The sequence below is a fragment of the Salmo trutta genome, chromosome 17 (genome assembly GCF_901001165.1).
Source record: "Salmo trutta chromosome 17, fSalTru1.1, whole genome shotgun sequence".
Classification (NCBI taxonomy): Eukaryota; Metazoa; Chordata; class Actinopteri; order Salmoniformes; family Salmonidae; genus Salmo; species Salmo trutta.
Genome location: NC_042973.1, coordinates 47052900 through 47079754, shown reverse-complemented (window position 1 = coordinate 47079754; position 26855 = coordinate 47052900). Strand labels below are relative to the sequence as shown.

Below are 26855 nucleotides of genomic sequence, written 5' to 3'. Positions count from 1 at the left end.
TGTGCAGTTGCAAACCGTAGTCTGGCTTTTTTATGGCGGTTTCGGAGCAGTGGCTTCTTCCTTGCTGAGCAGCCTTTGAGGTTATGTCGATATAGGACTCGTTTTACTGTGGATATAGATAATTTTGTACCTGTTTCCTCCAGCATCTTCACAAGGTCCTTTGCTGTTGTTCTGGGATTGATTTGCACTTTACGCACCAAATTACGTTCATCTCTAGGAGACAGAACGCGTCTCCTTCCTGAGCTGTATGACGGCTGCATGGTCCCATGGTGTTTATACTTGCGTACTATTGTATATAAAGATGAACGTGGTACCTTCAGGCGTTTGGAAATTGCTCCCAAGGATGAACCAGACTTGTGGTCTACAAATATCTTTCAGAGGTCTTGGCTGATTTCTTTGGATTTTCCCATGATGTCAAGCAAAGAGGACCTGAGTTTGAAGGTAGACCTTGAAATACATCCACATGTACACCTCCAATTGACCCAAATTAAGTCAATTAGCCTATCAGAAACTTCTAAAGCCATCACATCATTTTCTGGAACTTTCCAAGCTGTTTAAAGGCACAGTCAACTTAGTGTATGTAAACTTCTGACCCATTGGAATTGTGGTACAGTGAATTATAAGTGAAATAATCTGTCCTGTAAACAATTGTTGGAATAATTACTTTGGTCATGCACAAAGTAGATGTCCTAACCGACCTGCCAAAACTATAGTTTGTTAACAAGAAATTTGTGGAGTGGTTGAAAAACAAGTTTCAATTACTCCAACCTAAGTATATGTAAACTTCCGACTTCAGCTGTATATAAAGTCGTCAAAATGTCGGTATTTGGTCCCATATTCCTAGCACGCAATGCCTACAACAAGCTTCTGATTTCCCAAACTTGTTGGATGCATTTCCAGTTTGTTTTGCTTGTGTTTCAGATTATTTTGTGCCCAATAGAAATGAATGGTAAATAATGTATTGTGTCATTTTGGAGTCACTTTTATTTTAAATGAGAATATAATGTTTCTAATCAATGATCATACCCTCAAGACATGCTAACCTTTCACCATTACCAATAACAGGAGCAGGGGTGTAGGTCTGCTAGAGAGCGGAGGAGCGGCGCTCCCTCACTTTTTTCAATTTGAGAACACAGAGCTGGTTAAGCTATTTTTGGAAAATGTATTGTGATAGATTCTAAATAAATAATATTTAATTACCACTAAAATTCCATGAAAAAATGATAGAATGACAAACCAAATAAATATGTATATCAGCCTAGAGGAAGGTAAATAGTGGTTTCTTCCCTGTCTTCTCTCTGGCATTGGCAAGAATGATGAAGAACTATAGGCAGTACGTGTGTGCACTGCAGAGGCCCGTCGGAGGCTTGACCACTTTGGCCAATCAGAGCATTGAAAAAAAATCTGAATTCACCATGTGTCTGGCCTAATGTTCGTAAAACTCCACGGACCCCCTCTTGCGCAATGGAACCCAGAATGATATGTTACCAGTTGGTTATGGCGACACCGTTCTGCCGAGGAAACCCAAACCAGAGTCACCCAAACCAGAGGAGCCTGACCCTCTCTGGAAGTTGCTGTAACCCTGCTTGGTATATTTAGCCTACACTGGCTATTGTTTGAGACGCAGGGCCTGTTCTAGCTTGGTATTTTATGGTGGGCAATTGGAAATTGGAATTAGGCCAAGTTGGAGGTAATAATGCATTTAGGTTATAGTTTCTTGAGATGCATGAATACACCATACCAAAAGCTTGATTTTTATGGCTGTTTTAAAGTGAATTTCCTGCAATTCTAAGTAGTAATGATTTATGTTCACTACTTGGTCAATTTACTTGATAGCCTGTTTAATCTATGCAAATACATTTTATGAATTGATAGTTCACCTCTGTTTTCTTTTATTCTATAATAGGGTATATTGTAACCATGTGTTCAAGCTAATTAAATCAAAGTGTATTTATTGATGTAAGCTACACAATACAATGAAATGTCTACTCGCAATAAAGCTCTCCTCACAAACAGTTCAATGATACTAAGCTATATGTTTTTGTATTTACATTAGGCTATAGTCTACAAATAGCTATACCACATAGTCGTAGGCTTATTAGGTTATAGGCCTACTGCAATTTATTGTTTGTTCCTGATCTGGCCGAATTGCAGAGCTATCTTTCAGCACCACAGGTTGATTCAACTTAATCATTGCGCGATCCTGGCGCTGGCCTTTTGGCACCACGAAGGGTGCTCCAATCGCTTAAAATTACATCTCATCAAGATCTGTTGAATACGCCAAATAGTCATATTATTTTTGGGGTGACCAACTTTTTATTTAGTTTTGTCTTCTTTTTGAGGGGGTGTTACAGGAACAAAAAAACAAAATAAATGCATACAAATATAACCCCAGGAAATACAATAAAAAAATTGGTACTGATAGTCCTCTATCTTTCCCTCTTTGTAAATGTGTTAATTTTATCCAGGACCATATACATTTAGATAAATTCAGTTTCTCTCAAGCTATAACATTTATCTTTGATCTTCAATGTATTTGGGAGTGATTGAGATACATTGTCAGCAGACTTTTGGGAAATTGGAGTTATTTCGTTCGATTGATGAATTGCAGTGGCCAGGGGTTACATGGATAAGAAAAGCAAAGGAGAAAATGGATCACCTTGTCTGCTGCTTCTGAACGGAGAAGAGCAGATATTGCCTGTTAATAACAATGGCTAAGGGATTGGCATATAGTATTTTAATCATATTAATGAAATTGGAGACAATTTCCATTTGTTCCCAGACAGACCAGAGATATGAATATTCTAGTCTATCAAAAGCTTAATGTGCATGGATACATAATACAGCTCAAGGACCTGTTATTTCTGGTGAAGCATATAAGATATTTTATAGTTGGAGGTTATCCAAGTATAAAAACTTTTTAACAAATCCACTTTGGTCTGTTTTTTAGAAAGGTTTAATATGCGTTTTTCAAAAAAAGTTGGCGATAGTGAGAACACTGTAGGAAGGAATACCGTCCTATCCAGGTGATTTGCCTATATTCTATTCAATGCCCTTTTGAGTTCATTGAGAGAGATTTGGGCTCCCAGCAAGGTGGCTTCCTCTGAGACGAAAAGTTCTTAATTCTTTTAGAAAGGACTTAATCTGGCTTGGTGTCGATGTTCAATCAGAGGTGTACAGTTTATAGAAGCGAGAAAATCTTTGATTAATTTGGGTTCTGATAGTAATTCCCCTGTTTCAGATTCAGTAGTTACAGTTGAAATCGGAAGTTTACATACACATAGGTTGGAGTCATTAAAACTTGTTTTTCAACCACTCCACAAATTTCTTGTTACAAACTATAGTTTTGGCAAGTCGGTTAGGACATCTACTTTGTGCATGACAAAAGTCATTTTTACAACAATTGTTTACAGGACAGATTATTTCACTTATAATTCACTGTATCACAATTCCAGTGGGTCAGAAGTTTACATACACTAAGTCGACTGTGCCTTTAAACAGCTTGGAATATTCCAGAAAATGTGATGGCTTTAGAAGCTTCTGATAGGCTAATTGACATCATTTGAGTCAATTGGAGGTGTACCTGTGGATGTATTTCAAGGTCTACCTTCAAACTCAGGTCCACTTTGCTTGACATCATGGGAAAATCCAAAGTAATCAGCCAAGACCTCCGTTAAAAAATTGTAGACCTCCACAAGTCTGGTTCTTCCTTGGGAGCAATTTCCAAACGCCTGAAGGTACCACGTTCATCTGTACAAACAATAGTATGCAAGTATAAACACCATGGGACCATGCAGCCGTCATACCGCTCAGGAAGGAGACGCGTTCTGTCTCCTAGAGATGAATGTATTTTGGTGCGAAAAGTGCAAATCAGTCCCAGAACAACAGCAAAGGACCTTGTGAAGATGCTGGAGGAAACCGGTACAAAAGTATCTATATCCACAGTGAAACGAGTCCTATATCGACATAACCTCAAAGGCCGCTCAACAAGGAAGAAGCCACTTCTCCGAAACTGCCATAAAAAAGCCAGACTATGCTTTGCAACTGCACATGGGGACAAAGATTGTACTTTTTGGGGAAATGTCCTCTGGTCTGATGAAACAAAAATATAACTGTTTGGCCATAATGACCATCGTTATGTTTGGAGGAAAAAGGGGGAGGCTTGCACGCTGAAGAACACCATCCCAACCGTGAAGCATGGGGGTGGCAGCATCATAATGTGGGGGTGCTTTGCTGCAGGAGGGACTGGTGCACTTCACAAAATAGATGGAATCATGAGGTAGGAAAATGATGTGGATGTATTGAAGCAACATCTCAAGACATCAGTCATGAAGTTAAAGCTTGGTCGCAAATGGGTCTCCCAAATGGACAATGACCCCCAAGCATACTTCCAAAGTTGTGGCAAAATAGCTTAAGGACAACAAAGTCAAGGTATTGGAGTGGCCATCACAAAGACCTGAACTCAATCCTATAGAAAATATGTGGGCAGAACTGAAAAAGTATGTGTGAGCAAGGAGGCCAGAAACCTGACTCAGTTACACCAGCTCTGACAGGAGGAATGGGCCAAAATTCACCCAAATTATTGTAGGAAGTTTGTGGAAGGCTACCCAAAACGTTTGACCCAAGTTAAACAATTTAAAGGCAATGCTACCAAATACTAATTGAGTGTATGTAAACTTCTGACCCACTGGGAATGTGATGAAAGAAAAAAAAGCTGAAATAAATCATTCCCTCTACTTTTATTCTGACATTTCACATTCTTAATATAAAGTGGTGATCCTAACTGACCTAAGACAGGGAATTTTTACTAGGATTAAATGTCAGGAATTGTGAAAAACTGAGTTTAAATGTATTTGGCTAAGGTGTATGTAAACCTCTGACTTCAACTGTATCTCCCTAGAATATTACATTTGTCATCGAAGTCTGGCGTTCTCTTGATTTATGGTGCTTTTGTCACGGATCCCCCCCGGTACTGCTGCTCATTCTGTTCACCAGTTCCAGAGGTCTAGGTCACCGGCTTTCTAGGCTTGACTGAACGGGATTCATTATCATCAACCCCGGACTGTCTTGTCTGATTACACACACCTGGTTCCCATTTCCCCTGATTAGTATGTTCCCTCTGTCTTTGTCGGTTATTGTTCCCATGTCCGTTGGTCGTGTGAGTACCTATGCGGTGTTGCAGCTGTTATGCTGCTTCCTTTATATATTGTCTATTACTGGTATCGTCCCGTGTCATTCAACGAGGTTTACCCTCACTCTCTTGTTTGGATACAGCCCAGTGTTTTTGTGTACGTGTTTGTTTTGGGTGTATTAAAAACCCCTATTGTGTATTCCTGCGCCTGTATCCAAATCCTTTATCCCGGCGTGACAGCTTTCAAGACAACTGGGAACTCGGATGAAAACAATGTCGAATCATGACGTCAGTGATCTTTAGGTCGGAGCTCTAATAAGAGGCCCGAGTTCCCGCCTTGGAAATCCGAATTGGATGACCGTTAAAAACGTATTTTCCCAGTCGGAGCTCGTTTTTTCAGAGTTCCCAGTTGTCTTGAACTCACTGAATTCTAAAATTTCCCAGGTCAGAGTTTCAAGTTGTTTTGAACGTGGCAGATGTATTCAACAATGTATTCAACCTTTTCTGGCCCATGGTGTTGCATGTAAATGTTTATCCTTTTAAGCTTGGAAAAGAGACCCTTAAATTCAGACTTGGACCACACACCCACTCCACTGAATAGCAGGCTAGTGATTGCTTTGCAACGCTTGCAGTTAGCCACTGATTCCTTCCAAACCACTCATTGTTGAATTTGTGATTTCCAACTTGTTGTGTAATGTTTATGTCCAATGGCCGATGAGCACCGATACGTTTGATCTATAATTTCTCTTCATATGACAAGGAATGAAAATTATTTGCCAGTAGATTGTTGACTTGATTCATGATGATGACTGCTTTTCTAGCTTACTAGCTCAGATTTAGAAAATATGCTGTTGACATTGTTGACGTTGATCAGTCCAATCAAAGCTACGGTAGATATAACGTGATTTGACACTTTATCTTTTGCGCAATGACCTTGCGCCTTCATGGATGGGCACATCCAATGTAAATCTATGGCTTGAATTTCTGAGCTCTCCCTGTAGATTGTGCAGTGACACAGTGTCCCCATGAGTGACAGAACACTGAGCCAATACAGGCGCAGCTAGAGAACATTACCAACCCCTACGCTCTGTATTGCCCGCTGATGCGTTAGGATGAAACAACTGCAAACTGATATGCGACATGTATTAATGCCATTTATAAAATGAATAAATCAAATCAAATCAAATCACATTTATTTATATAGCCCTTCGTATATCAGCTGAAATCTCAAAGTGCTGTACAGAAACCCAGCCTAAAACCCCAAACAGCAAGCAATGCATGTGAAAGAAGCACGGTGGCTAGGAAAAACTCCCTAGGAAAAACTCCCTAGAAAGGCCAAAAACCTAGGAAGAAACCTAGAGAGGAACCAGGCTATGAGGGGTGGCCAGTCCTCTTCTGGCTGTGCCGGGTGGATATTATAACAGAACATGGTCAAGATGTTAAAATGTTCATAAATGACCAGCATGGTCAAATAATAATAATCAGAGTAGTTGTCGAGGGTGCAACAAGCACGTCCGGTGAACAGGTCAGGGTTCCGTAGCCGCAGGCAGAGCAGTTGAAACTGGAGCAGCAGCATGGCCAGGTGGACTGGGGACAGCAAGGAGTCATCATGCCAGGTAGTCCCGAGGCATGGTCCTAGGGCTCAGGTCCTCCGAGAGAAAGAAAGAAAGAGAGAAAGAGAGAATTAGAGAGAGCATATTTAAATTCACACAGGACACCGGATAAGACAAGAGAATACTCCAGATGTAACAGACTGACCCTAGCCCCCCGACACATAAACTACTGCAGCATAAATACTGGAGGCTGAGACAGGAGGGATCAGAAGACACTGTGGCCCCATCCGATGATACCCCCGGACAGGGCCAAACAGGCAGGATATAACCCCACCCACTTTGCCAAAGCACAGCCCCCACACCACTAGAGGGATGTCTACAACCACCAACTTACCGTCCGAAGACAAGGCCGAGTATAGCCCACAAAGATCTCCGCCATGGCACAACCCAAGGGGGGGGGGGGCGCCAACCCAGACAGGAAGACCACGTCAGTGACTCAACCCACTCAAGTGACGCACCCCTCCCATGGACGGCATGGAAGAACACCAGTAAGTCAGTGACTCAGCCCCTGTAATAGGGTAAGAGGCAGAGAATCCCAGTGGAAAGAGGGGAACCGGCAAGGCAGAGACAGCAAGGGCGGTTCGTTGCTCCAGCCTTTCCGTTCACCTTCACACTCCTGGGCCAGACTATACTTAATCATAGGACCTACTGAAGAGATAAGTCTTCAGTAAAGACTTAAAGGTTGAGACTGAGTCTGCGTCTCTCACATGGGTAGGCAGACCATTCCATAAAAATTGAGCTCTATAGGAGAAAGCCCTACCTCCAGCCGTTTGCTTAGAAATTCTAGGGACAATTAGGAGGCCTGCGTCTTGTGACCGTAGCGTACGTGTAGGTATGTACGGCAGGACCAAATCAGAAAGATAGGTAGGAGCAAGCCCATGTAATGCTTTGTAGGTTAGCAGTAAAACCTTGAAATCAGCCCTTGCCTTAACAGGAAGCCAGTGTAGGGAGGCTAGCACTGGAGTAATATGATAAAAAAATTTGGTTCTAGTCAGGATTCTAGCAGCCGTATTTAGCACTAACTGAAGTGTGTTTAGTGCTTTATCCGGGTAGCCGGAAAGTAGAGCATTGCAGTAGTCCAGCCTAGAAGTAACAAAAGCATGGATTAATTTTTCTGCGTCATTTTTGGACAGAAAGTTTCTGATTTTTGCAATGTTACGTAGATGGAAAAAAGCTGTCCTTGAAACAGTCTTGATATGTTCTTCAAAAGAGAGATCAGGGTCCAGAGTAACGCCGAGGTCCTTCACAGTTTTATTTGAGACGACTGTACAACCATCCAGATTAATTGTCAGATTCAACAGAAGATCTCTTTGTTTCTTGGGACCTAGAACAAGCATCTCTGTTTTGTCCGAGTTTAAAAGTAGAAAGTTTGCAGCCATCCACTTCCTTATGTCTAAAACACAGGCTTCTAGCGAGGGCAATTTTGGGGCTTCACCATGTTTCATTGAAATGTACAGCTGTGTGTCGTCCGCATAGCAGTGAAATTTAACATTATGTTTTCGAATGACATCCCCAAGAGGTAAAATATATAGTGAAAACAATAGTGGTCCTAAAACGGAACCTTGACGAACACCGAAATTTACAATTGATTTGTCAGAGGACAAACCATTCACAGAGACAAACTGATATCTTTCCGACAGATAAGATCTAAACCAGGCCAGAACTTGTCCATGTAGACCAATTTGGGTTTCCAATCTCTCCAAAAGAATGTGGTGATCGATGATATCAAAAGCGGCACTAAGATCTAGGAGCACGAGGACAGATGCAGAGCCTCGGTCTGACGTCATTAAAAGGTCATTTACCACCTTCACAAGTGCAGTCTCAGTGCTATGATGGGGTCTAAAACCAGACTGAAGCGTTTCGTATACATTGTTTGTCTTCAGGAAGGCAGTGAGTTGCTGTACAACAGCTTTTTCAAAAATTTTTGAGAGGAATGGAAGATTTGATATAGGCCGATAGTTTTTTATAATTTCTGGGTCAAGATTCGGCTTTTTCAAGAGAGGCTTTATTACTGCCACTTTTAGTGAGCTTGGTACACATCCGGTGGATAGAGAGCCGTTTATTATGTTCAACATAGGAGGGCCAAGCACAGGAAGCAGCTCTTTCAGTAGTTTAGTTGGAATAGGGTCCAGTATGCAGCTTGAGGGTTTGGAGGCCATGATTATTTTCATAATTGTGTCAAGAGATATAGTACTAAAACACTTTAGTATCTCCCTTGATCCTAGGTCCTGGCAGAGTTGTGCAGACTCAGGACAATGGAGCTTTGGAGGAATACCCAGATTTAAAGAGGAGTCCGTATTTTGCTTTCTAATGTTCATGATCTTTTCCTCAAAGAAGTTCATAAATTTATTACTGCTGAAGTGAAAGCCATCCTCCATTTGCGAATGCTGCTTTTTAGTTAGCTTTGCGACAGTATCAAAAATAAATTTCGGATTGTTCTTATTTTCCTCAATTAAGTTGGAAAAATAGGATGATCGAGCAGCAGTGAGGGCTCTTTCACCTTCCTTATAACTGTAAAATACATATTTGTATATTTAGTGTTAGAGAAAATGTGCATATTTTCTAAAGGTCTCTCGTGATCAGAACGTCTGCCCCCATCGCTGTGAACATCTCACAGAGCTTGGCTTCCTGAACTCGTCAGGTACTCGCCTTTTATCTCATATTAATATTGTCCGTCAGAAAGTTTTTTTGGTTTAAAATCTATGAATTATCTCTGAATGTGCTACAGCAACGAAACCACCCTCTCCTGCTGCGTTACGGTGTAAAGATTCCAGGCATATGCGTCGTTCGTGGCTGTGACGTACGTTTCAGCCAGGAGTTGATGGACGGAAGAGCAAATGAAGAGGTAGGAGGGACAGCCCAGCTTCAAGTGGTGTCAGATTTTACATCCTGCTTCACATAGGCAGAAAATACATACTCCTGTGTCCGTGAGAATCAGGGCTACCGCTCAGTGCGCAAGCCATTTCGATCTATGGTGTCCACAAATCGATTTTATATGCAAACGTGTCTGTTGGAACTGGTACCAGAACCACACAGGTCCCCAAAACATGGGACTTTACATCTAAGACATTTAAATACTATTATTGCACACCGAGTGAGTCTAACTTATTATGTGACTTGTTATAAACATTTTTACTCCTGAACGTATTTAAGCTTACCATAAAAGTGGTTGAATACTTATTGACTTCATTTTTTTATTAATTTGTAAAAATTCCACTTTGAAATTATGGGGTATTGTGCGTAGGCCAGTGACAGAAAGTCTCAATTTAATACATTTTAAGTTCAGACTTTAACACAATAAATTGTTTTTAAAAAGTCAAGGGGTATGAATATTTTCTGAAGGCCTAACTAAGTAGTGTGACAACTGTGGATTGAGGGACTGAGGAAGATTTCAAAGCAAGACTTGGTAAAGCAGGAATAGCAGTCAACAACCTAAATAAGATCAAGAACATCTCACTTAAGACAAAACTTAAAGTCTTCAACTCAAATGTGAAATCCATTCTTCTGTACGGATCTGAAACATGGAGAACCACCACTAATACACTGAACAAATTACAAACATTCACCAAGCACTGTCTCAGATGGCTTCTGGGAGTACATTCTCACTCACGGGTGCAAGGCACGCCTCAAAATAAGTTAATGAGCCAGAAACAACTTTACTATGCACCCACTACTTTTGGTGCTCCAAAGATATGGTACGGATCTGTGGGGTGCAGGTTTGGGGGGTAACGGATTACATGTAATCATGTAACTAATTACAAAAAAACTGTAACTGTAGTCTGTTATGTTAACAGCATTTTAAAAAACAATTATCATATTACAGATACCTTTGAAAAACTACATGATTACAACATTTTCCCACAATGCACAATCATTTACAATATGCTGCAGTAAAACGTTCCAGAGTATTTTACTGTCGATAATACAACAAGTTACCGTTGAAATTACAGTTTTCCGTTACAGTGTAGGGTTGGGCTATTCACATGTAAACTGCATGCATGTCAGAATTTAATAAGTGTGAATGAATGCCAACATAGTGAAAAACAACTTGCCTACAGCAGAACCAAGGTTCAGGCCAACAGTACAATGGTAATAATGGGCCATCATCAGCTAACAAACCATCTCTTGTGTTTGTCTATGGTCTACACTTCCATAGACAAACACAAGGAATGTTGATCAATACAATATCCAGCATCCCTTTGTGTTCTGTGGTATTATGCTGGTCCCCTTGCAGTTACAACAGAATATTCTGATAGAAGCCACAAGGCAGATAAAGTAAGGCGAAGGAAGAACAACGAGAGTTGTTTAGAAATGCTCTTCTTGGTATGAAATGAACAACAAACATCATGTTTGTATAGCTTTTCGGGAAAATTTGCATGTTGTAGTTTTAGTCAGACTCAGAACACAAAACAGAAGGGAAGGAAAGCCCTATTCCTGCCCTGGCCCATCCTGGGTCTATAGCACCTTCCCTTTTCCCACTGGACCATCACAGGTATATGCAAACTCATTAATCTCTCTCTCTCTTGTTGTCATTATCCATCTATCTCTCTCTCTCTCTCTCGCTCTTTCTCTCTCTACCCCCCCCCCCCCCTTCCCTCTGACAAATGTATAGGGCGAGGAGGGGTAGAAACAGACTAACACTGTAGCTACATCTCAGAGTCATCCTCGTCCTCCACACCATCCTCTGTCTCTCTGATCAGGTTGGTTCACTTTCAGCTTTCATTTGTCTACTGCAGATTTTATACTGAGTTATACTGATTTTATACTGTTCATTTCAAATACAAGATAAGATAGTACTTTATTAATCCCCAAAGGGGGAAGGAAGTTGTATGTATTAGCTGGTGCAAACAAATGGGATGCATAAAGTACTAATTTATATGACCTTATTTTGTAATTGTGATGCAACTACTTTGACATCAAGAAGACAAGAACCTTGCAATTATATTGGTAAATGGCTTGAAGGTTGCCCTTGAAATTAGATAGATGTTAAGAGTTTAGTTTCAAAATGCTATATCCACAAATGTTTCACATTTGTGTTTTTTCATAATAAATTATTGCTTCCTTCATGTGTGTGTAAAATATTACTGTTCTAAGATTTTTTTTATTCATAGATTTTAGATGTGTATTAAAATGGGTTTTGTTGCAAGACGTTTATATCTATTGTTTAGCTGCAATGGAATATTCATATCCTCTATATTTGACTGTGATATGTGGTTGTATTTATTTTACATGATGAGATATAATCTCATGTGTCAATGTCAGAATGATAAACCTTATTTGTTGAATCTCACTTTTTTGAGTCGAGTCGAGACTTTAATGTTAGAGACTTTAATGTCAAAATAATTGATGAGTACACCTTACAGATTCCTAACTTCAGATTCAGTGATTTTGAAGCTAGTTCAAGGATAACCCATTGTACAGGCGTTTCCCCCATTCACTTTGAATGGTTGGTGATACTTTGCCAGATACATATTCAGCATATGTAAATAGGGATTTGCTTTGTCCCCTACAGGGTATTCTGATCATTCTCCTCAGAAGAAACACCATGGTCAACAATAGCACTTCCTCTGGTGGGGGTACAGCATGCAACAACTCTTCCTTTTGCTGGGGCCAAAACACCAATGGCACCAATAGTTGGGGCATGTCACCATTTGGCGAGTTTTTCTGGTCATTCCTCAGCATGAGCATGGACGAGGTGATGCACCAGTGTCGCATACTTGGCAATTCCACTGTCTGGTTGAGCATCAAGATCTTAATTCTGCTTACGGGTCTGCCAGCCAACCTGGGCCTGCTGTGGATGTTGATGAGCAGCAAGAAGGCCTTATCAGCCTCCGAGGTCCTGGTCCTCAACTTGTCCATCCTGGACATTCTATACTGCCTCTGCCTGCCCATGGACATCTACAGTGCCATGCACCACGACACGTCCAAACAGATGCTCTCAGCGGCCAGAGCCATCTCGGCCCTCAACATCTTCGGCTGTCCTCTCCTTCTGGCCTGCATGTGTGTGGAGCACTATCTAGTGGCAGCGCGGCCCGTGTCCTACATGCGACTGGGGAAATGGAAGTACCACACTGGGGTGTGTGCCCTGGCCTGGCTCCTCACCCTGGTGGTGATGCTGCTGGCCTACTTCCAGGGGGTGTTCTCCATAGCTCTGTACTTGGCCATCACCATTTCAGTCCTGTTCCTGATCATGCTGCTGTGTCTGGTGGGCATCGTGTGGGTGTTGTGCCAGAGTGGGACTGGGGAGGGCTCTGGGGAGGGGTCAGGGGACAGCATGAACCTTTTGAGGAGAGCTCGGAAGAACATCTTGCTCATCCTGGTGCCCTCGGTGGTGGCCTACACTCCTCTAGTGGCCCTGGTGCCCTTCATGTCCGTGTGGCACCCAGAGAAGGAGGACCAAGTGGCTAACCGCATACACTGCTGCATCCTCCAGTTGCTCCTGGCCTTCCCCAACTTCGGCCTGTACATTGGACCCTCGCTCTACATGTCCCGCTTCAGACAGCTGCTCCCCTGCTGCAGGAAGGGGGATAATAAAGTGCTAGCAGACTCCAAGACACAGGCAGAGTAGGCTATCTTTCAGGTGTATTTAGATATACAGGAAATAGTTCAATCTTCCTGTGATCCAGTATGAAATGTATATTTATGACAGTTACCAAGTTAAATATGTTTGAATCATATTTATATTTTTCTAGCCTGGGCAAGACCAACTAGGCACTAACTGGTCGAATCAACATTCTTTCAACGTAATTAGTTAACGTATTGTGATGTGGAATCTATGTGGAAAATACATTGGATTTGAAAAAAGTCAACTGTTTTGAGGGTGAAATGTTATCCACATGATTATGTCATCATGGTAACCACATTTCAACAAAGAAAAATCTTGTATAAATGATGTTGAATTTGTATCTTCAATGTTATATCCACTATCAGAAAAATATATATAAGCTGGACAGAAACTCCTACAGGAGAATGCATATATCCACAGCTACCCTTTGATCTCCCATCCAGGGTTTTAACCAAGCCCAGCTATGATATTCGTCACTGATTATTGCCAATGTGATATTGTGAGAATGATAGTTGCGAGATCTACATTTACTAAATAGATTCACTGTTGCTATCGAAGTCATTCCAAAATGTAGGTTTAACAGAGTAAATGAAATGTGACCATACTTTATAAGTCATATATCATCAGTGATGCTACAGCATTTAGGCATATATAACATTTACAAAGTCATCAACAACTGCTGTTTAAATTCAACCCAGAATAGACAACCAAATATCAACATTTGAAGGAGATGGTTCTTCTGCTTGTATAGTTCCATCTGTGCCACTGACTTAGTCTGGCTAATTCATATGTTGGATTCACATCTCCATCACAACCAAAAATCTAAATGAAAGAAGAGGACAAAATCAAATCAAACATTATTTAAAGTACATTTAAAGTTTGTTTTGATTTAGTCCTCTTCTTTAACTTTTTGGTTGAGATTGAGACGTGAATCCAACACATCAATTATTAATTTGTAGACAAACTGGAATTAAAGCCAGACTAAGTCAGTGGCACAGATGGAACTATCCAAACAGAAGATACATCTCATTCAAATGTTGATATTTGCATGCATTGACAACCAAACACAATTCAATATCACTTTTAAAATACAATAAATAGCCTTGTAACAAATTATACAGTATGTTGGATTCACATCTCCAACTCAACCAAAAATAAAAGTTAAAGAATGGAATTAAGCCAGTGTCTTAGATTGAACTATCCAATCAGTAAATATATCCTTTAAATGTTGATATCTGGTTGCTTTGTCAACTAAACACAATTCAATATTACTTTTGTAATACAGTAAATAGCCCAAAGTTAAGGCTATCTTACAAACTAATGTAACGTTCAACCTTAAAATTATTAACACATCCATGGTCACATTTTGAGGATACTGTAAGTATAAATGTATTCTTATGTAATCATATAATGTTCAAGATAGCATGCATACAGTACGTCTTCGCAGGTCTGTGGAGATCTTCACAATTGCTGTAATAATATGCGCAGAATCTCAAACGTCATTGATCACTGTACTTTGTACACCATGTACTTTTAATGGAATCTCAACTGCAATCCAGGTAATTTGGTTCTGCAATCCAGGTAATTTGGTATTTCCATATAAAACTTTGCTGTGATTTTAAATGGTTTAAAACGCAGTGATAGACATTTGGTTGATAACTAAACCAAAATTCAGACGTTGCTTTTCCATTGGAATTTGTTTGTGCTTTTAGATGGTTGAAAGCATAGTGATAACACATTTCGAAATGTTTAGATTGGGTGAATATAGGTTGTAATCTCATTGATCAACGTCTCAACCAAATATGACTGATTTATCCACATTGAAATGACGTGGTATGCCCATTGGGCAGTATGTTTGTGCTATTATGCCACTCCACGTCATGCCAAACACGACGAGGAGTTGCCATGATAGCACAAACAGATCTGGGAGCAGGCTAATATATTTGTCAGTGTAATGATATGAAGTTTGATATGGTATGAAATGTTCTGCTTAGAGATGTCATCCAATTAATTAAAAAGAGATGATGAAAACAGATATTTGTGGTTTTGTTGCCTCTCTTTTTTTTCTTATTTTCTTTTGGTTTTGTTGCCTCTCACAACCTCCCTCTCCACTTCCTATTGGCTCTCACCCCGCAGAGTCAACAGAGAGTAACAGACCATGGAAATATTTGCATAGTCTTTTCTTGTGACGCACCAAGGAGCTCTCGTTCTTATCGTTTTCCATTCAGCGTGAAACCGAACCATGCAAATATCCTAGGAAAGATAAATATTTGGGTCTGCCATTTCACTCTCAACTCATGAAGAAAAAAAACAACAAAAAAAACGAATTTGCCTGCTGTATAACTACTGCCGTAGCAGTGTTCTTTCTCTGTCGAGTACCTCCATAGAGTTAACACCACATGTACAATTTTGTATCAAGATAAAGTTATCTTACACAATAGGCCTATCTGTATGAATCCGCAGATGTTTACCCATAGGAAATCAATTGCTCATTGTAGGAACAAGTTGCTGGCTCTTCAAATCTTCCCAGTGCGTCAGTGTTACTACCTGATCCGATTTAATTGTGATGATTACAAAGCCGACCCATCAGAGGGGAATTCAGTTTAATATTTCAAAATAGAGTTTTTGTTTAACACACATATTGTGGGTATGGGATGGGAGGACAGCCACACACGCAGTCCCCACCTGAGCTCTCTGCTGTCTCAGACTTGATGTCTGTGGCTAAAAAACGGAGATAAACGTTTCTAGAACTTCCACACGACCGTCTTTGTAGACCACCTCCTCAAGCTTTGGTCTGTCCAGTGTGAGCCACAGTCTCTGCTTTAAGTTTATCCCTTGGGGGTGACTATACGATGACAATGTACTAGCAGTACTTGCGAATGGCTCCACCACTGTGTTGTAGACGGCCCGGTACTCATTGACACTCAGGCCATGGATGAGCAGAGGCCGGATGGTTGGCTTGGTTGGGAGGGTTGGCTTGGTTGGCTTAGTGTTGTGCCTATTACGCACTTCAAATAGCAGAAGAGGTCTGCATGTCCTTTGGGATCCAGCGGTATATGCTTTATACTGCTTTAATGGCGTTATATATACCCCTCTTTTCATCTTTCGTGGTTTGCATCTTTCCTTCTTACACTTCTGTACAAAAAGAAAAGCAGACAGAATATGAACAGATGATGGTGGAATAGAGCAGATTGCTATTCCGTTTGTCAGTCAGTACAGAAGAAGGCAGACTGCAATCCCTCTAGAACAGATTTACTCAGCATTTCCACCAGTTGCAAAGTTGGAACCAGGCTAGTACAGTAGTTTGCATCATAAAATGCCTTTATTTTGATTGGGTTTATAGCAGTGCTAGCCTAGTCTCAGATCTCTTTGTGCTCGCTTGCCAACTTTGGCATGACAATGGTCATAGGAGTTCACAAGACAGCACAGAAATATCTGAGACCCAGCTATAGCAGTGCAGTGTAGCTTACCTGTCTCTGGGGATGGGTGGCAGACTGGTCTCCAGCCTCCTCTGGTCTCCTGGTGCTTGGATTCAGAGCCAGGCTTGACTGGGCACCAACACTAGCCCCCAGCCCTGACTGCTCACTCCTGGCCTTGGTGGCAGTGCCCTTTTTGACCTGGGTGCCGTTTGAACCCGGGCTTAACCTCACTGTCTGCTTCTGTTAAAGAGATGGTGATAAGACACAGTATGATTATGATATCCATAGATATCCATACATAAATCATTATGTATTTTTTATTTATTTTGCCTGGGGCTACAAGTGTAGGCCAATTAAGCGTTATTTAAATCTGTCCAGAACCAATAGATGTTAAGGTAAATAATCTGATCACTTGCATTTGACTTAGAAGGAGAAATGCATTTAACTACAATAACATTGCAGCATTCCCCCCCCCCCCCCATTTCTTTCTTAAATACAGTATATCAATAGAAACCATACCAATCGAAACTGTTTCAAATGCACAGCAGCAAATCATACTTATTTGAGACTAATTGCTTTCAAAACACCAATCAAAATAAAACAGTATGTTTTCCTACCTCATCCATTTAAATACATTTCTGTGAAAAGTGCTTCAACTGTTTGACAGTGTCATTTTCAGTCACTTGTTTTTTCTCAATTAACAAACAAAAACACATTCAAATGCTTGCATGTTCTAGAATGTATGAGGTGACAGAAGAATTCTAGTGTTGTGCAATGCAGTAGCACGACAACAGCATCATGTCAACAAAATGCATCTGTCTCATCCTAAAATCACATAAGAATGAGGAATAAGCAGGCTATAAAACCATAGTGCATAAATCAGACAGACAGACAGAACTTTTGTGTATTTTCCTCAAACACACTCAAACAGAGTAGACTATGAAAAGCAAAAACAGCCAAATGACCTGTCATGTCCTGATCATAGAAAGCTTTTATTTTCTATGGTAGAGTAGGTCAGGGCGTGACAGGGAGTTTTGTCTAGTTTATTTGTTATGTTGGTTCTAGTTTCTTTTTTCTATGTTGGGGGTTTTGTCTAGTTTATGTATTTCTATGTGGGGTTCTAGTTTCTGTATTTCTATGTTGTTTTTTGGGATGATCTCCAATTAGAGGCAGCTGGTCATCGTTGTCTCAAATTGGGGATCATATTTAAGTTGTTGTTTTGTGGGAGATTATTTTGAGTAAGTGTATGTTGTACCGCTTCGTCTCGGTTTGTTGTTTTGTTTATTTGTCTGTCTTGCATAGTTTCACAGTTTAAATAAAATGTGGAACGATACACACGCTGCGCCTTGGTCTCCTTCATCATACAACAAACGTGACATGACCCTACAGCTCAATCAATATGTGCCACCACAGAGCTGCACACTATCTATCAAATCCAATTGTATTTGTCACATGCTTTGTAAACAACAGGTGTAGACTAACAGTGAAATGCTTACTTACTTATTCACAACAATGCAGAGAGAAAAAAATAGAAAAAATTATAACACGAGGAATAAATACACAATGAGTAATGATAACTTGCCTATATACACAGGGTTCCAGTACTGAGATGATATGCAGGGGTACGAGGTCATTGAGATAGATATGTACATATAGGTAGGGGTAAAGTGACTAGGCAACAGGATAGATAATAAACAGTAACAGCAGCGTATGTGATGAGTCAAAAGAGTTAGTGCAATTTGGTTAACTATTTAGTAGTCTTATGGCTTGGGGGTAGAAAATATTCAGGGTCCTGTTGGTTCCAGACTAGGTGCAGCAGTACCGCTTGCCATGCGGTAGCAGAGCGTATAGTCTGTGACTAGGGTGGCTGGGGTTTTAGGGCCTTCCTCTGACACTGCCTGGTATAGAGGTCCTGGATGGCAGGGAGCTCGGCCCCAGTGATGTACTGGGTCGTACGCACTACCCTCTGTAGCGCCTTGCGGTCAGATGCCAAGCAGTTGCCATACCAAGCGGTGATGCAGTCAGTCAAGATGCTCTCAATGGTGCAGCTGTATAATGTTTTGAGGATCTGAGGGCCCATGGCAAATCTTTTCAGCCTCCTGAAGGGGAAGAGGATTTGTCAGGCCCTCTTCACGACTGTGTTGGTGCGTGTGGACTTTGTTCATTTCTTAGTGATGTGAATGGGGGCGTGCTTGGCCCTCCGTTTCCTGTAGTCCACGATCAGCTCTTTTGTCTTGCTGATGTTGAGGGAGAGGTTGTTGTCCTGGCACCACACTGCCAGGTCACTGACCTCTTTATAAGCGGTCTCATCGTCGTCAGTGATCAGGCCTACCACCTTCGTGTTGTCAGCAAACGTAATAATGGTGTTGAGAGTTGTGCATGGCCACACAGTCGTGGGTGAACAGGGAGTACAGTAGGGGACTAAGCACGCACCCCTGAGGGGCCCCCGTGTTGAGGGTCAGCGTGGCGGATGTATTGTTGCCTACCCTCTCCACCTGGGGGCGGGCCGACAGGAAGTCCTGGATCCAGTTGCAGAGGAAGGAGTTCAGTCCAGTGGTATTAAGTACTTAAGTAAAAATATTTTTATGTCCTACTTAAGTAGTTTTTCTGTACTTTACTATTTAAATTTTGCAAGCTTTTACTTTTACTTCACTACACTCCTGAAGAAAATAATGTGCTTTTTACTCCTTACATTTTCCCTGACACCCAAAAGTACTCTTTACATTTTGACAGGAAAATGGTTGAATTCACACACTCAAGAGAACATCGCTGGTCATCCCTACTGCCTCTGATCTGGTGGACTCACTAAACACAAATTCTTTGTTTGTAAATTATGTTTGAGTGTGCCCAAGTGTGTACAAGCACAAGGAAAACGCAACAAGTACAGATGCAACAACTGAACAAGTCCAGTTCAGGTCCTAGGCTCCCAATGAATGGCATGATTATTTATTTACAAGTTCATTGCAATTTGCTCTTTAGCTTCATCTGTTCAGTACCTGACAGAGCACACGAGTGCTCTGTCACTGGGTGTTCATTTCGATGCCTTAGGAAGGTCCAAAATTGTCCTCCTAAAAGATAGACTAGATCCTATATGCAAAACGTAACTCAACGAAAGTGCAAGTGTCCGCTGTCATCATTCTTGTTGACTTCAAGTTCAGTATCCATAGGGTACTATGGGGCGAGACGCCCCCTGGGGTAAGACGCCCCCACTGTAATTCTCACAAACACCACAAGATGTCACTGTCACTTTTTTAAACAGTTTTTCTGGCTGCCACTAGTCTTGATCAACTACAAATGTCCTCTGTTTCATCAACATTTTTGAAGTCACTCCATCAAAATGATTTTGAGGTAAATGTATCTAATTTTTTAGCATTTAGAAAAAGTTGTGGATATAATCCAATGAAGCTAGATCCATAATTGTTTTTTAAATATACATATCTTAAAGTACATTATCCACTTGTTTGGAGATACAATTTTTTTATATTGTTTTTGAGTAAAGCAGCAATATGTTAGGTTAGCATGTTTGGGGCACAGCCACAGCCATTTTGGTGGCTTACAAGTTTTCACTGGCTCTTTCGAATGTGACCTGGTGAGTCATATCCCCAAAAATGATGAGATGTTGGAAAACTTGCCTTTGACCTGGAGAGGATGGGAATCCAAAACACATTTAATAAAGAAAGGCGGTTGGATGACATAGACTGGTTTTAAGGCTTTATGAAGCGTCACCCAGAATTATCCGTCTGTATGGCGGAGCGGTCTACGGCACTGCATCTCAGTGCGAGAGGCGTCACTACAGACACCCTAGTTTGAATCTAGGCTGTATCAGTGGCCCAGTGTCATCGGATTTTGCCCGGTGTAGGCATGACTTGACTAGTTAAATAAAGGTTTAAAAAATATATACAAAATAAGAAAGAAATTAAAATAAAAAAAATCCCACAAGCAAACAGTCTGGCTTGAGCTGCTTCACACTCACAATGACCTCTATCCCTGCCACAACCTCCGCCACTACCTCCACCCCACATCCTTCCCAGCACCCACAGTGACCTTGCTCTGAATGTTGGTAAGAAAAAGAAACTAAGAGACAAGGAAATAAACAAAGGGAGAAAGAAACCTGTGGCACTGAATAAAGCTGTGGCGCCACTGAAAAAGGTTGTTCCAGTTTCCAAAACCACAACAAACACCCTAAAAGAAGGGGATGAAGAATGCTTGTCCTGTAACGAGCTCTTCTCTTTTACCGGTGGGGACTGGATACAGTGCGAGATGTATCAGAGGTGGGCCCACGAGCTATGCTCAAGTTTAACTGGCGTGGGATTCATTTGCGACCTCTGTGTCAATAAAACATTCTGGGAAAATGCCATTGTGTTAAGTTATTGTTATGAAATGTTTTACCCCCTAGAGTCGATGTCCGCGCACCTACGGAAATCGAATTAGCATAATACATACTTCTGCCAACTTCTGTCTGTAGCGTCCGAACAGTTTGGGTTACACAATAATATGACCCCTCTGTGGAAAGGTGAGACTCTCACGAACACGTACATTGTTTTGCACTAGGAAGCCCACAGGCTTCACAAGACTTGTCTGAAGGTCCCCCACTACCAGTTGAAAAAATGTATGGAAGTACGGTACCAGTCCAAAAGTTTGGACACACCTACTAATTCAAGGGTTTTTCTTTATTTTTACCATTTTCTACATTGTAGAATAATAGTAAAGACATCAAAACTATGAAATAACACATATGGAATCATGTAGTAAGCAAAAAGTGTTAAACATATTTTATATTTTAGATTCTTCAAAGTAGCCTCCCTTTGCCTTGATGATAGCTTTGCACACTCTTGGCATTCTCTCAACCAGCTTCATGAGGTAGTCACCTGGAATGCATTTCAATTAACAGGTGTGTCTTGTTAAAAGTTAATTTGTGGAATTTCTTTCCTTCTTAATGAATTTGAGCAGAAGATAGCTCTATTTGGTAAAATAACAAGTCCATATTATTGCAAGAACATCTCAAATAAGCGAAGAGAAATGACAGTGTGTCATTACTTTATGACATGAAGGTCAGTCAATCCGGAAAATTTCAAGAACTTCGCAAAAACCATCAAGAGCTATGATGAAACTGGCTCTCATGAGGACCGTCACAGGAAAGGAAGACCTAGAGTTACCTCTGCAGCAGAGGATAAGTTCATTAGAGTTAACTGCACCTCCGATTGCAGCCCAAATAAATGCTTCACAGAGTTCAAGTAACAGACACATCTCAACGTCAACTGTTCAGACGAGACTGCGCGAATCAGGCCTTCATGGTTGAATTGCTGCAAAGAAACTACTACTTAAGGACACCAATAAGAAGAAGAGACTTGATTGGGCCTAGAAACACGAGCAATGGACATTAAACCAGTGGAAATCTGTCCTTTGTTTTGATGAGTCCAAATTTGAGATTTTTGGTTCCAACCGTCGTGGTTCCAAACACCGTGGTTCCAGCCGCACTGTCAATGTGAGTAGGTGAACGGATGATCCCTACATGTGTGGTTCCTACTGCGAAGCATGGAGGAGGAGGTGTGATGGTGTGGGGGTGCTTTGCTGTTGACACTGTCTGTGATTTATTTAGAATTCAAGGCACACTTAACCAGCATAGCTACCACGGCATTCTGCAGAAATACGCCATCCCATCTGGTTTGCGCTTAGTGGGACTATCATTTGTTTTCAACAGGACAATGACCCAACACACCTCCAGGCTGCGTAAGTGTCGCGCCCTGATCTGTTTCACCTGTCCTTGTGATTGTCTCCACCCCCTCCAGGTGTCGCTTATTTTCCCCAGTATATTTATCCATGTGTTTCCTGTTTCTCTGTGCTAGTTCGTCTTGTATGTTCAAGTCAACCAGCGTGTTTTCCTGTGCTCCTGCTTTTTCTATTCTCTTTTTGCTAGTCCTCCTGGTTTTTACCCTTGCCTGTTTCTGGAATCTGTTCTCGCCTGCAGGACCATTCTGCCTGCCTGCCACTCTGTACCTCCTGGACTCTGAACTGGTTTTGACCTTTTGCCTGTCCACAACCATTCTCTTGCCTACCCTTTTGGATTATAATAAATATCAAAGACTCAAACCATCTACCTCCCGTGTCTGCGTCTGGGTCTCACCTTGTGCCCTTATAGTAAGGGCTATTTGACCAAGTGATGGAGTGCTGCATCAGATGACCTGGACTCCACAATCACCTGACCTCAACCCAATTGAGAAGGTTTGGGATGAGTTGTACTACAGGGTGAAGGAAAAGCAGCCAACAGGTTCTCAGCATATGTGGGAACTCCTTCAAGAAAAGCATTCTAGGTGAAGCTGGTTGAGAGAATGCCAAGAGTGTGCAAAGCTGTCATCTAAAATGTAACATTTATTTAGATTTGTTTAACCATTTTTTTTGGTTACTACATTATTCAAAATATGTTATTTCATAGTTTTAATGTCTTCACAATTATTCTATAGCAAAAATAAAGAAAATAAAGAAAAACCCTTCAATGAGTAGGTGTGTCTAAACTTTTGACTGGTACTGTATATATGGAGATGTAACGGCTGTCAAATGGAGTAGACCAAGGCGCAGCGTGGTTAGTGCTCATCATGTATTTATTTGATCTGAACACTGAAACAAAGAAACAAGAAACGACAGCCAAACAGTTCTGTCAGGTAAGTAATACAAAACAGAAATAAACCACCCACAAAACACAATGAGAAAACTCCTACATAAATATGGTCTCTAATCAGAGGACATGAGATTCAGCTGCCTCCAATTAGAGGCCAACCCCAAACAATTCCAACATAGAAACAGAAAAACTAGATATTTAAACATAGAAATAAAATAACATAGATCAACCCAAAAAACCCAAAACACACAAAACAAACACCCACTGCCACGCCCTGACCAAACTATCATAACAAAATGACCCCTTACTGGTCAGGACGTGACAGGAGACTGTTAAGTGCAAAAAATAAGGGGTTAAATATATGTAAAAAATTATATATAATGTTTCCTGATCTTTCTTATACATTATCCCTCAGATCTAGGACAGACACTTCAGAACAAACTTCCTTTCAATTTTTTGAGGGACTATCTGTTTTTCCATGTAGTAATGTTACGGCCATCGTATAGAAGAGACCAAGGCGCAACGTGTAGAGTGCTCATCGTTATATATTTTAATGGAAACGAACACTAGACAAAATAACAAAAATGACAGCCAACAGTTCCGTCAGGTTTACAAACTAAACAGAAAGTAACTACCCACAAAAACAAAGGGAAAAACAGGCTGCCTAAGTATGGCTTCCAATCAGAGACAACGATAGACAGCTGCCTCTGATTGGAAACCATACCCGGCCAAAACATAGAAAACAATACATAGAATGCCCACCCACCTATCACACCCTGACCTAACTAAACAGAGAAAACACAGCTCTCCTAGGTCAGAGCGTGACAGTACCCCCCCCAAAGGTGCGGACTCCCGGCTGCAAACCTGAACCTATTGGGGAGGGTCCGGGTGGGCATTTATAATTGGCGGCGGCTCTGGTTCCGGGCGTAGCACCCCCCCGCCCACTGATCCCCCCGCTTCTGTGTGTCCGGAGGAACCAGACCGTGGATCATCGCCGGAGGCTCTGGAACGCCAACCGCCGCTGAAGACTCTGGGCTGAAGGCCGCCGCTGAAGACTCTGGGCTGAAGGCCGCCGCTGAAGACTCCGGGCTGCGGACCGCCGTTGAAGACTCCGGGCTGCGGACCGCCGTTGAAAACTCGGGGCTGCGGACCGCCGGTGAAGACTCGAGGCTGCGGACCGTTGCTGGAGGCTCCGGACTGGGGAGCATCGCTGGAGGCTCCAGACTGGGGAGCGTCGCTGGAGGCTCCAGACTGGGGAGCGTCGCTGGAGGCTCCAGACTGGGGAGCGTCGCTGGAGGCTCTGTACTGATGAGCGTCGCTGGAGGCTCCGGACTGAGGAGCGCCACTGGAGGCTCCGGGCTGAGGAGCGTCGCTGGAGGCTCCGGACTGAGGAGTGTCGCTGGAGGCTCCGGACTGTGAAGCGTCATTATAGGTTCCGGACTAGGGACCGTTGCTGCAGGCTCCATGCCATGGATCATCTCTACAGGTTCCGTGCCATGGATCATCACTGGAGGCTTCGTGCCATGGATCATCTCTACAGGTGCCGGGCCATGGATTATCCCTACAGGCTTCGTGCCATGGATTATCCCTACAGGCTCCGGACCATGGATAATCCCTACAGGCTTTTTGCCATGGATTATCTCTACAGGCTCCGGGCCATGGATCATCAATAGAGGCTTCGTGACAGGGATGATCTCTACAGGCTTCGGACCATCGATTATCACTGGAGGCTTTATTCATGGGGCTGGAACAGGTCTCACCGGACTGGGGAGATGCACTGAGGACCGAGTGCTCAAAGCAGGCACCGCCCGTACTGGGCTATGGAGGCATACTGGAGGAAGAGTGCGAGGATCAGGCACAGGACGTACTGGGCTATGGTGGCGCACTGGAGGTTGAGTGCGCGGAGCAGGCACAGGACGTACTGGGCTCTGGAGGCGCACTGGAGGTCTGGATCTTAGGGCTGCCACACCCCATCCTGGCTGGATGGTTATTCTCGCCCAGCAAGGGCGGAGCGTTGGGACAGGACAAACTGTGCTGCGCTGGTGAACGGGGGGTGCCGTGCGTAGAGCAGGCGCAAGATAACCTGGGCCGAAGAGACGCACTGGAGACCAGATACGCTGAGCCTCGGTCCTCAGTGCGTCTCCCCACTTCTTCCTGGCTGACGGCCAACTCTAGCACGGCAACAGTGAGGAGCTTGTACCGAGCGCACCGGGCTGTGAGTGCGCATGGACGACACAGTGCGCATCACCGCATAACACGGGGCTTGTTCAGTCACTCGCTCCCCACGGTAAGCACGGGGAGTTGGCTCAGGTCTTAAAACCATCTTAGCCAATCTACCCGTGTGCCCCCCCAAATATTTTTTTTGCCGCTGCCTCTTGGCCTCCTGTTGCCTTCCTAGCCATTCTTCCCAGTATCGCCGTTCCGCCTTCGCTGCCTCTATCTCCTCCGGCGGGCGGCGATACTCTCCCGGCCTTGTCCAAGGTCCTGCCCCATCTAGGATCTCTTCCCAGGTCCAGTCTTCTGAACCACACTGCTTGGTCCCACTCGTCTTCCTGGGGAGTGCACGCTGCTTGGTCCGTTGGTGGTGGGTAGTTCTGTTACGGGCGTCGTATAGAGGAGACCAAGGCGCAGCGTGTAGAGTGCTCATCGTTATATATTTTAATGGAAACGAACACTAGACAAAATAACAAAAATGACAGCCAACAGTTCCGTCAGCTTTACAAACTAAACAGAAAGCAACTACCCACAAAAACAAAGGGAAAAACAGGCTGCCTAAGTATGGCTTCCAATCAGAGACAACGATAGACAGCTGCCTCTGATTGGAAACCATACCCGGCCAAAACATAGAAAACAAAACATAGAATGCCCACCCACCTATCACACCCTGACCTAACTAAACAGAGAAAACACAGCTCTCCTAGGTCAGAGCGTGACAAGTAAATTGTTATTCAATGCGTTTGTATCGGCTACTAGCAAGTAAGGCCAAATAATAAACTATTGAACTCTTACCCTGGTAGCTGGGCAAAAAGCCCCTTTCATAAAAAATACATTTTATTAAATAACAAAGAATCTGTTAACTGTAGTCATTTATTTTCCTTTGTAGTTACTTACCCTAAGCACCTTAATAGAGGCGTCTTACCCCATGTTACCCTACAAGCAGAAGTGCCGATTCTGTTCTCAATTAAAGAGAGTAGGCTATAGCCTTTGCATGGGCAGAGAGAAACAGGCACTTTATCTGTCCAAGGAAATTTACTCCCTAAATATGGTTTGGCTAGTTTACTACGTTGCCTACAAATACATATTGATCACCCATATTGTCACAGGCGTCGTAGTGAACAGAACAAGGCGCAGCGTGTAGAGTGCTCATTCTTACTTATTGATTGAGAACACTTAAACACAGAAAAAAACGACAGCCAACAGTTCCGTAAGGTACACAGACTATACGGAAAACAACCACCCACAAAACCCAAAGGAAAACAGGCTGCCTAAGTATGGCTTCCAATCAGAGACA

The 26855-nt window shown here is 42.4% G+C and overlaps 2 protein-coding genes across 2 annotated transcripts; one reads left to right on the top strand and one right to left on the bottom strand.

The window, feature by feature from the left end:
* Window positions 1–11360: 11360 nt before the first annotated feature.
* Window positions 11361–13312, top strand: LOC115151371 (G-protein coupled receptor 4-like). Its single transcript, XM_029695283.1, has 2 exons — window positions 11361–11444; window positions 12257–13312. The coding sequence occupies exon 2, from the start codon at window positions 12290–12292 to the stop codon at window positions 13310–13312; it is 1023 nt and encodes a 340-aa protein (XP_029551143.1). The 5' UTR covers window positions 11361–11444; window positions 12257–12289.
* A 2718-nt stretch (window positions 13313–16030) lies between these two features.
* LOC115151370 (uncharacterized) lies at window positions 16031–17407 on the bottom strand. The gene is made up of 3 exons (XM_029695282.1): window positions 17346–17407; window positions 16780–16968; window positions 16031–16444 (listed from the first exon to the last, which is right to left on the bottom strand). The coding sequence occupies exons 1-3, from the start codon at window positions 17352–17354 to the stop codon at window positions 16031–16033; spliced, it is 612 nt and encodes a 203-aa protein (XP_029551142.1). The 5' UTR covers window positions 17355–17407.
* Window positions 17408–26855: the final 9448 nt, after the last annotated feature.

Bases quoted from the DNA above. Each gene is read 5' to 3' on its own strand.
- LOC115151371 (XM_029695283.1), top strand. From the start codon at position 12,290: ATGGTCAACAATAGCACTTCCTCTGGTGGGGGTACAGCATGCAACAAC.
- LOC115151370 (XM_029695282.1), bottom strand. The intron at 16,445-16,779 runs GTAAGCTACACT...CTTTTTGTACAG, and splicing joins CCACCCATCCCCAGAGACAG to AAGTGTAAGAAGGAAAGATG.